A 15,239-nucleotide genomic window follows, 5' to 3' on the forward strand; every position below is an offset into this window, starting at 1 on the left:
TCCTAGAGGCCACAGCAGTTCTCTAGCCCTCTCAGCCGGCAATTAACATCATAGCAGCTTGCTTCTTCTAGGCTAGCAGGACAGTCTCTCTCTTGTCAGCTAAGACTGAGTCTTATATAACGTAACAGTTTATAGAAGACATAACCTGATCCAAGGAGTGCTGTCTTACCAACTTTGCCTTATTCTCTTGGGGAAAAGCAAGTCACAGCTTCTGCCCATGCTCACGTGGAGGAGATCAGAGTGTATTAGGGGGAGGACATCATGCTGCCCATCTTAAAATTCCACCTGTCACACAGGCTCTTGGAATTGGACTACTTATACACACTTTTAACCAATCGTTATTTTAGAACCTTCCCCTGCCTCATTCTCAACCTCCTCGGGCACCATAGATTCCTGAGTCTTTAGGGAAGGTTATGTGGTCTACCTGGGCTTGATTTATGGCTTTCTTCACAGCCCGTTTAGGATTGAATTTCTTGGATATGTCGAGTCCCTTACCACTTGCCCATTTGCCTCCTAGCTTCCAAACTTCTGTTAATATTATCCCCTTTCCTTTTCTTCCGATCTTTGTAGGTTTATGCCTTTAAAAAAATGTCTTTACTGTTATGTTGTCGGAGTTTGGGGAAGGAGTAAAAGTTGGTACATGTATTCAATCTATCATCATTATGTATGTGTTCTGAGATAGTTGTCTTTCCTCCTCGGATCCAGTACTTAAATTAGGGTTATTTTTTTTTTTTTCCTTTTAAGAAGGAAAAAAATAAGAGATTAAAATTTCCCTTCTTATTTATTTTTCATTCCTTCTCTTCTTTAACTTTATTTTCCAATCATGTATGTGAGCTGTTAGCCACATTTTATACCTCTCAGATAAGCTCCTCACCTTCGGCTTGGAACAACTGCCTCCTCCTCTCTTTTAGTCAGAACTTTTCTTGCCCTTTGGCCTTTTCCATAAAACTTAGACTGAATAGGCCTATACCGTAGCAGTTAGTTCTCTGCGAGTGTTTTTCAAGTACAACTGGAAATTACTAGCTGACATTTTTGTTAGGACTCTTCTGTTTGGGCGTTATGCTTTGTACACCTTTGTTATTAAATATTAAATGATGAGAATCATTTTAGGAAGCACCTGATATTAACATGAGGTAGCAGATGCACTGCGTGTGTTAATTTACAAGCAGAATGGTAGCTGGTCAGTGGCCACTGGTGAAGGTCATGCGTGTCTGCTCACCGGTGCTGGGAGTAAACTTGTTAGACTTGGGTGGCTGTGAATTGTCACACATGGGTGCTCCATTTTGGGCCTCTTCAGCAGCTGCTGTAGCACCTAGTTTTGTTAAAGCTGTTGTCTGCGCTCCTCAGCTAGAAGAGTACGTGTAGACAGCAGGACAGAGATTTGGTGATGAGACGTAGTAGTGAACAAGAGGCCAGAGCAGACTCTCCCCTCCAAACGCAGCCCTGTATTTGACCTACAGGGCATAGCCTCCCTCATTCACACTCTCAGCCCTTTGCAAATATCAACAGCCTTCGCCTTTCTCTCCTGGCCAGCTGGGGCCAAGAAAGAAGCCAGTGACTCTCCAAGTGCAGTAAATAGCTCTCCTCACCTCCTGACCCTGTGATTTCCTGGTGGTTCTGAGCTGTAGATCCTGCAGTGGAGAGGGAGGGAACAAAGAGGTCGCAGAGGCCTCAGCTTCACAGAGTGTTGAGCCCTGGGTGATACGGTATCCTGAGGCTGGAGTTGACCCCCATTTCAGTGCAGGTCATTCACTCCAGTGATTGCCGGACCTCCCAGTGCCACTGTGGACTAGAGTGGAATGGAATGGAGTGGAGTGGACCAAACAGACTTCTGAGCTGGGGAAATAGGTGTCATGTTCTATACCTCCTTTTTGGCCTTTTTAAACCCCTTAAAGTTCTTTAAAAAAAAAAAAAATGTGTTGCTAATTCTTTTTGCAATTTAAGAGCATAGTATTTGGACTGTTTTACTCAGTTGAACTGATGGCTTTTTTCCCAAAACCGTCTTTGCTTTTCATTAAGCTGGGGGTTCTCAATTTTTGGAGTCGTCACGTTTTTATTAAAATCCCCTCTCCTCCATCCACACTAAGTAGTACTCCATGTGGTATGTACTTATTTTCAGTTAATTGATTGCTACAAAAAAACCCTGAATTTTTAAGATGTTTTAATAACACCTCTTAGCAGGTCAGAAGATTTTCTTGTTCCTGACTCTAGCTTCCATCCAAATGTAAAAGAGACATGAAATAATAAGATAGGAAAGGCAGAGTAGTAAATGTGATTGAACAAAATTGGTGGGGAGTCCAAAGGCAGATAATTTTATTGGAAACTCCATGGATGTATTGGAAAAAAATATCACTGTAGGAAAGCCTGGATTGCATTGACCAGACATCACTTAACCTTCTGAATACTTCCACATCTTTAAAATGGGAATAAGGAGGGGCCCCTGGGTGGCTCAGTCCGTTAAGTGACTGCCTTTGGCTGCATTGGGCTCTCTGCTGGGGGGGGGAGGTCTGCCTCTCCCTCTGTGCTTGCTCTCTCTTTCTCTCTCAAATAAATTAAATCTTAAAAAAAAAATAATAATATAAAATGGGAATAACGTTACCTCTCGTGATACAGAGGATTTGGGTAAGGGTTGAAAAGTTTATGAAAGTGATTAAAAACAATAAATTTCTCTGCAAATCTTAGGGTATTTTTCTGCTTTATCTACTTTTTAAGGCACAATTTACCTGCAGTTAAATCCACCCACTTCAAATGTTTCATGTTTTAATAACTATTAGATAAATTAACTATTAGATATCTTGACTATTTAGACATGGAACAGGTCATCTTAGCTAAGCGTTGGTATTCGGTGGGTGTCTGCTGAGTAGGCTGTCAGATCCCTCTGCCTTGTTTTGAAAAATATTTGTGTGCTCTTGTTGTTGTATAAACTTGAGCCCCTTTGCTTTATACTGTTGGGGGATTTGCAGTCTCTCCCTGGGTTCAGTTTGTCTCTCAGCACCCTATCTGGAGCATGGTAGAAGAGGTTAGGAAAAAGGGCCTGAGGGGCGCCTGGGTGGCGCAGTCGTTAAGCATCTGCCTTCGGCTCAGGGCGTTCTGGGATGGAGTCCTGCATCAGGCTCCTCTGCTGGGAGCCTGCTTCTTCCTCTCCCACTCCCCCTGCCTGTGTTCCTTCTCTCACTGGCTGTCTGTCAAATAAATAAATAAAANTTTAAAAAAAAAAAAAAAAAAAAGAGGGCCTGAATTGAAGAGAGGAGGGAGGAGATGGCAGGACAGAGCCATAGTGTCAGTGGAAGCTTTTTTAGTAGTAGGGCCAAATCTGTCCTTTAATGGGACCATAGGACACCTTAACTCCATATAGTTACTGATGGCTTTCACAGGGCTGTAAATTGGGGATGGGAGCAGTATTACTCATTTCTGTGAATGGCTGTTTTAAATCTTCACCCAAAGATGCAGTAAATCACTGGGTCACTTTTGAAAACGTATTTGGGCCCTGACAGGCAGGAGTGAACTTGCCAAAAGTTACCCCTCCGAGACCCTTAGCAACTCTGTTCTAAACCACAGTCTACAAAAACTGGGCTTAAATTGCCCAGATTGAGTATCCTGTATCCCTGCAAGTTTAAAGGCCTGGCTTTCCAGTCAGAAACCCTCCTTTACCCAGGGTAACCGCAGTTACTTTCTCCCTTAGTTGACTCTCTCTGTTACTAGGTGAATTTGATTCCATTGCTTCTACCCTTTGTTACATTCTTAAGAATGGAAATACATTATTATTATAAAATAAATCCTGCGCATTTCATCCTGCAGGTATAACCATGATTAACAGTTTAGTTATATGGTTTGTCTTATAATGAAAATGAGGTGATTTTGCATACTGTTGTGAAATCTGCCTTTTCACTTCACATTACATTGTGGATTTTTAAAAACCCTGTTGAGTATGTATTCCTCATGTCATTTAAGAGCTGCATACTGCTGTATGGTGGTATCACAGTTCAGCCTATCTCCTGTTGATAGTTTAGCTCATTCCAAACTTGTTTCATCATATATAAGGTTCTTATAAATATCCTGATACTATAGCCATGTGCATGTGTCCACTTAATTTCCTGAGGGTAGGCTCTGAGAAGCAGAACTTCTGTGTCGAAGGGTATACTGGATTTATATTTAAATATATTGTACTTAATCACAATCTGTGATTACTAGTTTACCACCAGCAATGGAAAAGAATGCCTATTCCATCATACAGTTAACACAGATTTTGAATCTTTTAAATGTTTGCCAGTCTTGGGGGATCTGGGTGGCTCAGTCAGAGCGTCTGCCTTCAGCTCAGGTCATGATCTCAGGGTCCTGGGATCGAGCCCTGCGTCAGGCTCCCTGCTCAGCGGGAACCTGACCCTGTCCCTCTGCCTGCCACTCCCCCTGCTTGTGCTCTCCTGCTCTCTCTCTGTCAGATAAGTAAATAAAATCTTTAGATGTTTGCCAGTCTGATAGGTAAATGTACCTCCATGTTTAATTTGCATTTCTTTGAGTCTAAGTAAGATTGAGAATTTATTGGCCATATGAGTTTCTTTTGAGAAATACCAGTCCTTTATCCATTGCAGTTAGTATTTTTCAAGTTTTTTTCATAGTCATGATAGTAGCCCTTGATCATGTACTGCAGTTCTCTTCCCTCCACCCTTTTCTGTCTTTCTCTTACAGTTTTTCAGTTTTTATGTAATCATATCTGTTCATCTTTTCCTTTGTGTGTGTCCAGCTTCAGTGGTGTCTCAGCTTTGCTTTCATCAGAGGGAGACCCTTAAGATGAGAATTCTAATACAAGTAGTTTTTTAGTGTAAGGAACAAAGGTAGAGGTGGGAAGGAAGACAGGGTCAGAAAGACTGTCAGTAAAGGATGCCTTTTATTAAGCTAGCTCCCACAGTGAAAGTTGCCAAAGGGAACTCTGGGGAATTGGATAAACCACTTGCCTCAGAACTGTCCCACTCCACCATCAGCTATTGGTTAAGGGTTATTCCTGGAGAGTGTTCACAGAACATCCTAAACTACGTGGTGTAAAACCACCACCACCATTTATCAAAACCTCTGGTATATCTGGGGGCTGGCTGGGGCGGCTGGAACTATCTGAAGTCTCCTTTACTCACATGTCTGGTGCCTGGGCCAAGAAGACTCAAATGGCTAAGGGCTGGGACACCTGGGGCTTCTCATTCATCCCTCATATTTGGTCTTTCCAGGTGATCTCTCCAGTAGGTAGGCTTCAGGGTAGTCACACTTCTTACATGGGCTTTAGGGTTTCCAAGGTGCAGAGAGAGGGGGAAGGGCATAGGGACGAACAGCTTCTAGTTCTGCTTAAAACTTTTTGTTTTCTTAATATCTGATGGGAGTAAGAGTAAAATACTTTTTAAAAATGTTGCCTAGTTATGCTGATATTAAAGTAATCTACCTAGCTGTTCTCAAACCTTTTTTGTTTTAGGACCCCATTATGCACTCTTAAAAGTTATGGGCCCCAAAGAGTTTTTGTTTATATGGTTCATTATTACAGATTTTTACTGTATTCAAGATTAAAGCTGAAAAATTAAAAATATTTATCTTTCCTTTTAAAATAACAAAAACGTGTTAACATTTTTAATGAAAATAACATTTTCCAAAGCTAAAACACTTAGAAGAGTGGCACTGTTTTACATATATGGAAATTGCTTTAATGTCTGACTTAAGACAGCTGGATTTTTTTATCTGCTTCTGCATTCAGTCTGTTGTCATATCATACCTTGTGTAGTCTCAGGAAAACGTCACAGTTCAAATGTGAGAGAACGAGAGTCAAAATGGCAAATACTGTCTAGAATTTTGAAAATAATTTTGACCTGTGGGCTTTCTGAAAGGGTCTTGGGGAAAGTGCTGATCCTAGCCTTTCCCGGATGTGAATGCCAGCTTTAGCCCAAAACGTCTTTATCCTCCAAATCCACGTGAGTTCTGTACTGAGGGAAGTTGTAGGGATCTGGACCTAGGATGAGAGACACCTGCTTGGGGTGTTTATCCAAATTCCTTGAAGAAGGATGCTGGTCGAGGACAAAGAATCTGAATTGCCACAATTCAGAGACTGGCAGGGGAGCTCTAGGCCGACTGGGTGGAAGGTGTTCTGAGACGCCTTCAGAAATGTAACATCCTAACTGGAACACTTTTAAGAGCAAAAAGGGGCAGTAAAAAAACTAAAATTATTTTTATTTTAGAAAGCATTACCAAACAATAAAATAGAGAGTTCATACCACATGATAGATAACCAAAAGAAAAAAAAGAAAAAAAAATCACTGCAGCAAGATAGGGCAATTTTCTCTGCTCTATGGCCAGATGTTGAACCTGTTTCTTGTGCATTTACACTTGTTACTTCCCACATTTCCTTCTGAGATTGGCAGCAGTTGCATTGTGGAGGCTGTGTGGTTCAGTGTGAGTGAATGGGAAACTTTTAACTGTGGTCATTTCCTAGTCAAAAAATACAGTGTAGAATCTTCTTAAATTTGAGTTAAACCTGGTTAAGTTCCTTTTTGAGAATTTTGGTATCCCTTAGCTTTTCTTGCACCACTTGTTGCTTTTGAGGATCTGCATTAAATGTATGGAGGGTTCAAGAGTTAACAACTGTACCATATCGCCTGCAAAAGTCTAAACAAGAGATTCTGCTTTCCCCCATTACTCTTACCCACGGTACAATTATCATCCCAATAGAAGAGTTGGTTGTGCTTTTGTAGGCCCTGTGAACAGATTACTGTTAGAACCAGAGACTAATAATTGATTTCTGTCTACTCACTGAGATAGCAGTGTTATATATGCTAACATAAGCAATGCAACTAAAAAATCAGGACTCAACCACTTGACTATAAGGCAGATATCCTGCTCTGGATGATTTTAGTGGCAGTAGAGGAGTAATAGCTTTAGAAGTTCATTCTGTTCTGACCCTGTTTTTCTAACTTCTCTGGGGAAAGAGCAAATTAGAGTTGTTTTTTTTTTTTTTTTTTAAGGATTTTATTTTTTATTTATTTGAAGAGATAGAGACAGCCAGCAAGAGAGGGAACAGAAGCAGGGGGAGTGGGAGAGGAAGCAGCAGGCTCATAGCGGAGGAGCCTGATGTGGGGCTCGATCCCATAACGCTGGCTGGGATCATGCCCTGAGCGGAAGGCAGGCGCTTAACGACTGAGCCACCCAGGCGCCCCTAGAGTTGTTTATAAGTCAGGCTTGTGTAGTACTGCAGAAAAGAGCTATTGTCTGATCCACCTTTATCCTGAACCACCTACCTGTTTAACCTTGTATAGAAAAAATGGTTTTTGAGACTCAAGAGATGCCAATCTCTTATTTCTCTCTAATCGTTCCTGTGTGCCATTCTCTACCCTTCCCCACCCCAATTCCTTTTAGGCCCTTGACATTTGACTAGCTTGCGTTTCACTTGCTTGGTATCTTTATCCCCCACTCAATAGTCCAGAAGTTAAAGCGTGATTTTTATTTTATTTTTAATAAGATTTTATTTGAGAGCGAGCCAGCATGAGCAAGGGAAGGAGAGAGGGGGAGAAGCAAACTCCCCACGGAGCAAGGAGCCCTATGTAGGACTCAATCCCAGGACCCTGGAATCATGACCTGAGTTGAAGGCAGACAAACTTAACTGACTGAGCCACCCAGGTGCCCCTAAAGTGTGATTTTTAGTTCAGTTTACTAAACACTGTCAATACTCAGCCATCCCTCCCTGGTAGCGAGGAAGGGCCCACTGATGTCCACAGTGTTTTAGATCTGTTCGTTTCACTATCCCTACAGTTGTCTCTTTCAAATTATCATGAAACTAGTTTTCTTTTTAAAATTGTGTCCTTACTCTGTGTGCATCTGAGTTTCTATTTTCAAGATTGGAGTGTAGATTTCCAGAAGGGCTGGATTGTTTACTAAAGCAACAATTTACAAGGTAAAACTACAGTCGAATGGCTAGCTGAGCAAGATTGAGCTTTTGTGGTGGTTTGTTATTTCACCTAATTTGGAAACGTTGTTATGTAATTCTGAACAGCGGTACATATTTTGCCAGCTAATTAAATATTGTTAATTACTGTTATACTAAGCCCTGTAGTATGTGTGGAAAATTACTATCCTCTAGAGACTTAAAATCTGATTGAGGAGAGATTGTATATCCACATGGCTGTAGCAGTGTGTAAATACCTACCCATCTGTCCACTTTTTGGTTTGGAACAGATTTCAGAAATGAACTCTACAGCTTCCATAGGCCTAAAAATCAGCCTTGTGCTTCATGAAAAGTTGTATCAAATTCCTTTGAAGGTTTATCCCCTTTCTGCTGGAGGAAAGGCACCATTTCCTCAATGTTATGACATGATTTGGGGGGGCTCCATGGGAACACCATTCTTTGTGTACATGGATCATGTTCTAGATCTTAAGTGTCTGAGTCTGTTTTCCTCCCATGTGCAGGAAACTGTAACCCCCTATTTGGGCCGACTTTGTTCCAGTGCAACTGCTAGATATGCTGGATATTCCACCACTGATGTGAATTCTTACGTAGGAGTCCTTTAGGTTGGCCTTTGAACTGTAAGATCTTCCCAGGGAATGGTAACCAGGATGGTACATCCCCAGCAGTACCACCTTGTAGGAGGCCTCTCTTAGTAGAAAGTGACCGACCCACTTTTTCATAGCAGTGTCACCTCACCAAGCCATGTCACTAGCGTGTTAGTCACCTTACCGAGGTTTTCTGATTTTTCAAGTTCCTTCTGCCACTCACTTCTAGGTTACAAATGGCAACTGTTTTATGAAGGGATGGTGAGGATAAGCAGCTTTCTGTTTATATTTTTTATAAAATTCCTTTGCATATGCTATGTAGATGTCATGGAGAAGGCAGCTTTCATTCCCTGGAGAGTGTGTCTATTGGGAGAAGATTGTAGGAGATGAGGATTCCCTCTCGTAGATTGCTGCATTCATACTATTCTGTCACATTGTCTTTGAATTTCTTAGCAAAAGAGTGAATTAAGAATGGATTTTGAATAGTGGGTTGTAGGGAATACAGACTTGGTTGTTGGACTCTTCCTATAAGCATTTTCTAAGTTCTCTATGTGGTATTTAGTAAGCATTACCAGGGTTGATACTTGTTTCTTACTGCAGAGAATTATAGTGAAGGAGAGAGCTAGAGAATATAAATGGCAATTTAAACCTAGAAGATTAGAAGGTAGAGTTGGCATTCATTGGTCACTTAATGTCCTCTAGGTAGATTCTCAAACTTTTAATGTTCAAATTCTGATGCATTAGGTGTGGGGTGGAGTCTAAGTCTACATTTCTAACAAACTCCCAGAGGATGCTGATGTTGCCTTGTCCAGGGACCACATTTTGAGTATCAGGGGTCTATAGATCATTTAGGGCATATGCAAATCTAACTTTTAGTAACAACCACCCTGGATATTGAATGGTTTTTTTTCTGTACCACGCACAGCAGTAAAACAAAGATAAGAGGATGGGCACTAGAGTCTGACAACAGGGATTCAAAGTGTGAAGCTCTTATCTTTTTTTTTTCTTTTTAAAGATTTTATTTATTTATGTGACAGAGAGACAGCCAGCGAGAGAGGGAACACAGCAGGGGGAGTGGGATACTTGGCCCATTTTTCAGTTACTTTGTGCTGTTGCTATCCAAATGCTTGTCTGTAGCATGTTTCATATCATCTTCCCAGCCTTTACCCTCAACCTTTTTTTTCCTAGGATATGAGACCACATAACTAAGCTTTTTAGAATTATGCCTAAAATAATACCTGAATTAGGGTTTCTGTGTTTGTATGCAAGGGTCATCTCTCCCAATAAAAATGTAAAAAATTGATCAGATAGAAATATAACTTTAAAAACACTGATTATAATTTCACCTTGCTTCCAGGATGTTCTTTAAAAATTGAAATGCATCTTTGATTGATGTTGAAATGAAAGAACGGTAGTCTATAGTAAGTTAGTATTGAGGATGGGAATGGGGAAGGACTTACAAAAATATAAATTTAAAACAAAATGAAGCTTAAACGTTAGCTTATGTGATTATCTTAGACATTTTCAAGTCAATCCAGAGAGCACATCAAATTCTATAAGACCGCTCTAATGACAGTTTTTCTAATTGGTTGTATTTCTTAAGATTATACCTTAAATGACTTGTGTTGATTTCATTTTATACTGTTCAAATTCTATTTAATTACCAATATAGTATTAATAAGGCATAAACAGTATGACGTGTAGTCACCTTGTCCCGTGGTTACTGTAGGAAACATGGGTTTCCAGCATCAAAGGAAAGGCTGGTGGGGCTGAAGAGTCCTTGTCATTGAGTTTGGTGCTATCAGTCAACAGGCAGGCCGACCGACCTTCCTTCAGAAGAGTGGTGTGGTTCATGACAATCCCTGCTGCTAATGTTAATGTATCCCTCTGAAGTCAGAAACCATTACAGAAGTAAGAAAATACTGTGTCAAAAGTAGAAATGACTGTTTTTCTTTTCTTTTTTTAAGTAAGCTCTATGCACAGTATGGAGCTTGAACTAAAAACCCCAAGATCAAGAGTTGCAAGCTCTACCAACTGAGCCAGCCAGGTGCCCTTGACTATTATTTTTCTTAACATGTTTGCCAGAGCTCTATTTATTTTGACTAGAAGGAAAAAAGACTGAATCAAGGGCAGAATTTTTTTTCTTTTTGCCTTGTATAAGAGTCCTGTGTATTATACATTTATTTTGAAAGGTGTTTTTGTTACAAATAAACGTTAAGTCTCTAACAAAATCTGAAAGGCAAAGGCATGGTCTCCTTCCACCTTCTCAGTCTCAGCCGCATGCCAAGATTCTAATTACAGTTACCCTGCAATGTCTTCAAACAGGGACGTGCATTTTTTGTTGTTGTTCCCATATTCCCTTAATTTAAACTCCATCGCCCATACTTTTACTTAATTACTAATTTAAATCACATGCCATTTTAAAGTACACTTCATAAGTGTTTGAAACTGAAGTTATATTTCTTATTGTGGAACTAAAAGGTATCTTAAAGGGTGGAGACAGAAGGCTGGTAAAGGAATATGCTGAGCTGAGGATAAACCTAGTTAGTCATTTTATAGAGAAGAGGGTGGAGTGCTGGAACAGACCTTTCCCTGTAGTGTCGCTTGTAAAGATTCTCTTGTTCCTCGTTCTCCTTCACAGTGGCCTTCTGCGAGTTGTAAACTTGTGCCCTCCCCCCAGAGGTCTCTCTACCCACCTTATAGATCAGTAGATCCTAACTTTTACATTGAGAACCTGGGAGGGGGGGGAAAAAGGCAAAAGATTTGCAGGCCCATAATTTTTGTTTAATTCTATGATTAATAAAATGCATATGACAAAAAGTTACATGAATTTCTCCAGTAGTAAAGTTTTTTTTCCAAGCAGTAATGCATGGTCCTTTCAGTGGTTCTCAGATCCTTCCCTGTAACTCCTAAGACCCCTGGTTGAGGATCTACAGATTAGGGATCCATGCTGTTTAGTTTTCTCCAGGGCTCCTGTTGCATACTTTAGGATTTCAACTACATTTGATATTATTTCATTTAGTATTATTTTTTTAATATAACCCACCTTTATTTTCCACTTTTAAAGTTTAACAGAAGCATGGTACCTTTTTTTAATTATAGTTAATGTGTATGTTGCACACTTGATTCCTTAATACCCTTTCTCTATACTTTTTTTCTGAATTTTCAGAAAATGTTATACCCAAACTGAAAGCTGATTATACACAAGTAGCCACCTTGATTTGAATATCCAGTTATATCATAGGTGATAAGCTGTGATGTTAAAGCTTACGTTCTAAACTGGTTGTCCTACTTCCAGTAACCTGTACCAGTGATTTCCAAAAGCAACCAATACCTGTTTCAAGATCACCATAGATTCTTAAGTCCCTTCTGAATAGTCTAAATTCAGTAGGCCTAGGATGAGGGGTCAGGAATCTTGAAAGTTTCATAGGTTATGTTGAGGAACAATGAAGTTTGGCTATTACAGTTTTCTGTACAATCCATAAAAGCTGCTTATAGTGCTATACTGTTAACCCTTTGCTTTTTCTGTACTAAGGGGCCAGCAGAATTGGGCCCATGTAAACATGTCACCTCTAGGGTTAGACTGACTTTACTGTTAGTTTTTTCTGGGTCTCTTTCTTAGCATTAAACCAAGCTGACTGTGAGGAACACTGTATGGCATGCTGCCATACTGCGTTTTAGTTGGCCTAGCTTCTTCTGCAGGCCTTGGTTCCTCATCTGTAAAAAGAGAGGTTTACAGCAGATGATTGTCTTTGCCTTTTATAGCCTTTTAAGCCTTAGATACCATGAACTAGATTAAATATGATAGTTCATCTGTTATCTGCAACCTCTATATCAGTGGTCTCTTCACCTCATTAGTCCACTTTTCAGTCTGGTAAACAGGTGTCCCTAGCTGCAATGGCCACTGTCTATAGTCTTTTTGCCCAAGAACATATGCTGGGTACAAACATGTAGGCAGGCCAGATAGCTGTAATCAGGATAGTATCCTTTCATTAGAGGTTACTGCATGGTCCTAGAAGTAGAGGGCTGATTAAAAGTTCTCCTTACATCCCACCTTGTGAAAATTATGGTCAGATGAAATGTAAAAGTAGGAAGTGATCTTAAAAAAACAAAAAATGAGGACTTCATATTAGAGACCATGTTAATTAAACAATCTCTTTCCATATATACCCAATATAAAACAAGTTTTTTTTTAATAGTTCCTGACACAAGGATATTAAAGGACCATACTATTTGAATCAGTAGGAATAATTCATAACAACTGTGCTAACTACCATTTAATGAGAGACTACTGTGGGTCTGTTTTTCTACAGAGACTCTCCCCCCCTCCAATATTTTAATGATCAAAACATTCCTGAGAATCTGTGGTTTAAGTTTAGTGACTTGCTCAAGGTCACAGAGCTAGTAAGTGCTCAAGTCAGTGTCCAGGCTCTGTGCCTCTTGGCCAGTTTGGGTCTACTCTTCCTGTGCGTCCATATTCTTTTATCTGTATTTTTTCCTTTTTTGGGCACATGTTTTCTTCCCCAACTTTTGTAAACTCATTCTGGAAAAAAACCAAAAACAAACTGTGGTGGGTTTGTGGAAAGTATAGGGCCACAGGCAGGTATCTATTTTTTTCCTTTCCCTTCTTCTTCCTCTAAGCTTTCTCTTAGCAGAGGGGGTCTTGAAGACAAGGAGTTTTTTGTCTTGTTCATTATTGAAATCCCTGCCATTTAACTTGGCCTACATGTGCATTCAATAAGAATGAGTGAATGAATCCAGTTCTTACCATCCATTCATTTAAAATAGCAGTTTGCCTGCTCTGTAGAAATTATTCTGTGTATTGACTGGAATATACAAGTCTTTCCAAGTAAAGACCTTTCTGTTGTTTGGCTGACACACATCATTATCCTTGAAGCAAATGTTAGTAGCTAGGTTTGAGAAATCTGAGCTAAAACGTGTAAGTTAAACCACTTTAATACTGTCAGGTCCATGCTGTGGGAAATCTTTTTAAAACTGGTATCTAAAACCATTTCCCAAACTTGTCTTTTCCTCTCTCCTCAATACCAGAGTCCTACCCACACTTACTTGTTTGGGCAGGTATATTAAGCTCTATATTGGTCTTGGAATTGGAGGGTAAATATTTTTCTGTTTTTGTTTATTATTGTACCTGGATACAGAGCACTCTACAAGCCAACACAATGCTTTGGAAGAAGGGTATTATGGTATAACTAAATATAAATAACTGATTCCACAGAGAAAGGGATAAATTAATATCCCAATTCTAATATTTAAAGAACCTGATTATAGAATTTTATACATTGAAAGGCAAATTGAATAACTTGTCATTGCATACTCTCATCCTTGTGCTCCTCCCACCCAACATGGTTTATAATGTAAAAAGTACTGCAATCCATTGGATTCCTATTTCCTATGGAAATAGAAGAGCAAGGAACAAGAACCCCAGTCAGTGGGTCAGAGATGAAACTCCGTGCTTAAAATGGTCACCAGAAATGAATAGCTGTGAGCAAAAACCACTGAATATTGCTTAAATTTTCTAATGATGTATCAAGGAGAGGTTTGAGAATTGAGGAATTTCTTGCTTATTCACAGCTTAAGTAGGCTTAGAATGGTTTAAACATTCTTTATCATTCAGTTTACTTGACCTAAGGCTGATGGGTTTGTTGCAGTCCAGAATCAGATTGTGTCTGAAAGACACTTCTGTTTTGTGGAGAGAATCCACACATTAAACAAAAGGGAATAGAAGAGGTCATCTTTTTTCTTTTTTTTTAATACCTTATAAAAACTTGGATGGTGCCACCATCTGCTTACCTTTTGATGTATTACTTCACAGTGCTGGTCCCAAAGGTGATAACATCTATGAATGGAGATCAACCATTCTGGGGCCTCCAGGATCCGTGTATGAGGGTGGTGTATTCTTCCTTGATATCACTTTTACGCCAGAATACCCCTTCAAGCCTCCAAAGGTAAGAATTTCCTGATTTATAGTCATGAGAGACTATTGAAGCTTTAAAATTTTTTAATCACAAAAGGTGGATTTCTGTTCTTAGTGAATCTCTAAGTACATTTGCAGGGACACAAAACACTGCATGGTGGGGTCGGGGGGCTTTGCCTCTTGCAGAGACCATAGTTTTAGGAGTATGTGCTTTGTTTTGATGGTGCTTAAAATCCTGCTATTTTTAGTGACATAGCAACCTAGAGTCAATCCCCTATTTTCCACTCACAGGGGAAAAAATTGCTGAACAGTTAAAAATGGTGTCAAAATATCTGTGCACTAAAATAATTAGAGCGTCAGAATCTCCTACCAAAGACTTGAATTCTGCTGCTTGTCATATTTTGGTCTTGTTCAAAATCTTAACTTTCAGGCTTCAGTTTTCTCATCTAGGATAGTATCTCCTGTGACATTCGATCTATGATTCTTATTTATTCAGTGGTAATTTTTACTTAGGAATGATTCTGTGTGTCTCACAAATAAAAATTACGAAAGCAAAATAAAGCAACCCAGGCTTATATGGCTTGTGTTAATTTGTCTACTACTATGTTCCTTACCCATTTCTGGCTCCTCACTTGTGGAAACTCCATTATAGTGATTCTGTGAGCTAGAGTAGACAGGATATCTGCAGGATCTAATGTAAAAGTCAGAAAAAGCAGAAACAAATCTAATCTGCATTTTTTTTTTACAGCCTTTACAGCTAAGCATTTTGGTTTTGTTTATGTACCTGCTA

General features: G+C 39.7%; 2 protein-coding genes across 7 annotated transcripts in view; one reads left to right on the top strand and one right to left on the bottom strand.

Annotated features, from left to right (window-relative positions):
* UBE2E1 (ubiquitin conjugating enzyme E2 E1) overlaps nucleotides 1–15,239 on the top strand; it is a 73,598-nt gene that overhangs the window by 55,965 nt on the left and 2,394 nt on the right. For both annotated transcript variants that reach the window (XM_011229534.3, XM_011229533.3), the window contains one exon: nucleotides 14,348–14,480. In XM_011229534.3, coding sequence (XP_011227836.1) covers nucleotides 14,348–14,480 — 133 coding nt within the window. The remainder of the gene's footprint in view (nucleotides 1–14,347; nucleotides 14,481–15,239) is intronic.
* The window catches only part of NKIRAS1 (NFKB inhibitor interacting Ras like 1), a 63,637-nt gene that overhangs the window by 15,215 nt on the left and 33,183 nt on the right, over nucleotides 1–15,239 (bottom strand). For 2 of the 5 annotated variants that reach the window (XM_019803457.2, XM_034662068.1), the window contains exon 5: nucleotides 10,223–10,401. The exons of 2 other annotated variants lie outside the window; for them this stretch is intronic. In XM_019803457.2, coding sequence (XP_019659016.1) covers nucleotides 10,223–10,401 — 179 coding nt within the window. Of the gene's footprint in view, nucleotides 1–10,222; nucleotides 10,402–14,477; nucleotides 15,141–15,239 lie in introns of those variants that run through there. One more of the 5 variants, XM_019803459.2, reaches the window with a different exon arrangement.

This window comes from Ailuropoda melanoleuca, chromosome 6, assembly GCF_002007445.2.
Source record: "Ailuropoda melanoleuca isolate Jingjing chromosome 6, ASM200744v2, whole genome shotgun sequence".
Classification (NCBI taxonomy): domain Eukaryota; kingdom Metazoa; phylum Chordata; class Mammalia; order Carnivora; family Ursidae; genus Ailuropoda; species Ailuropoda melanoleuca.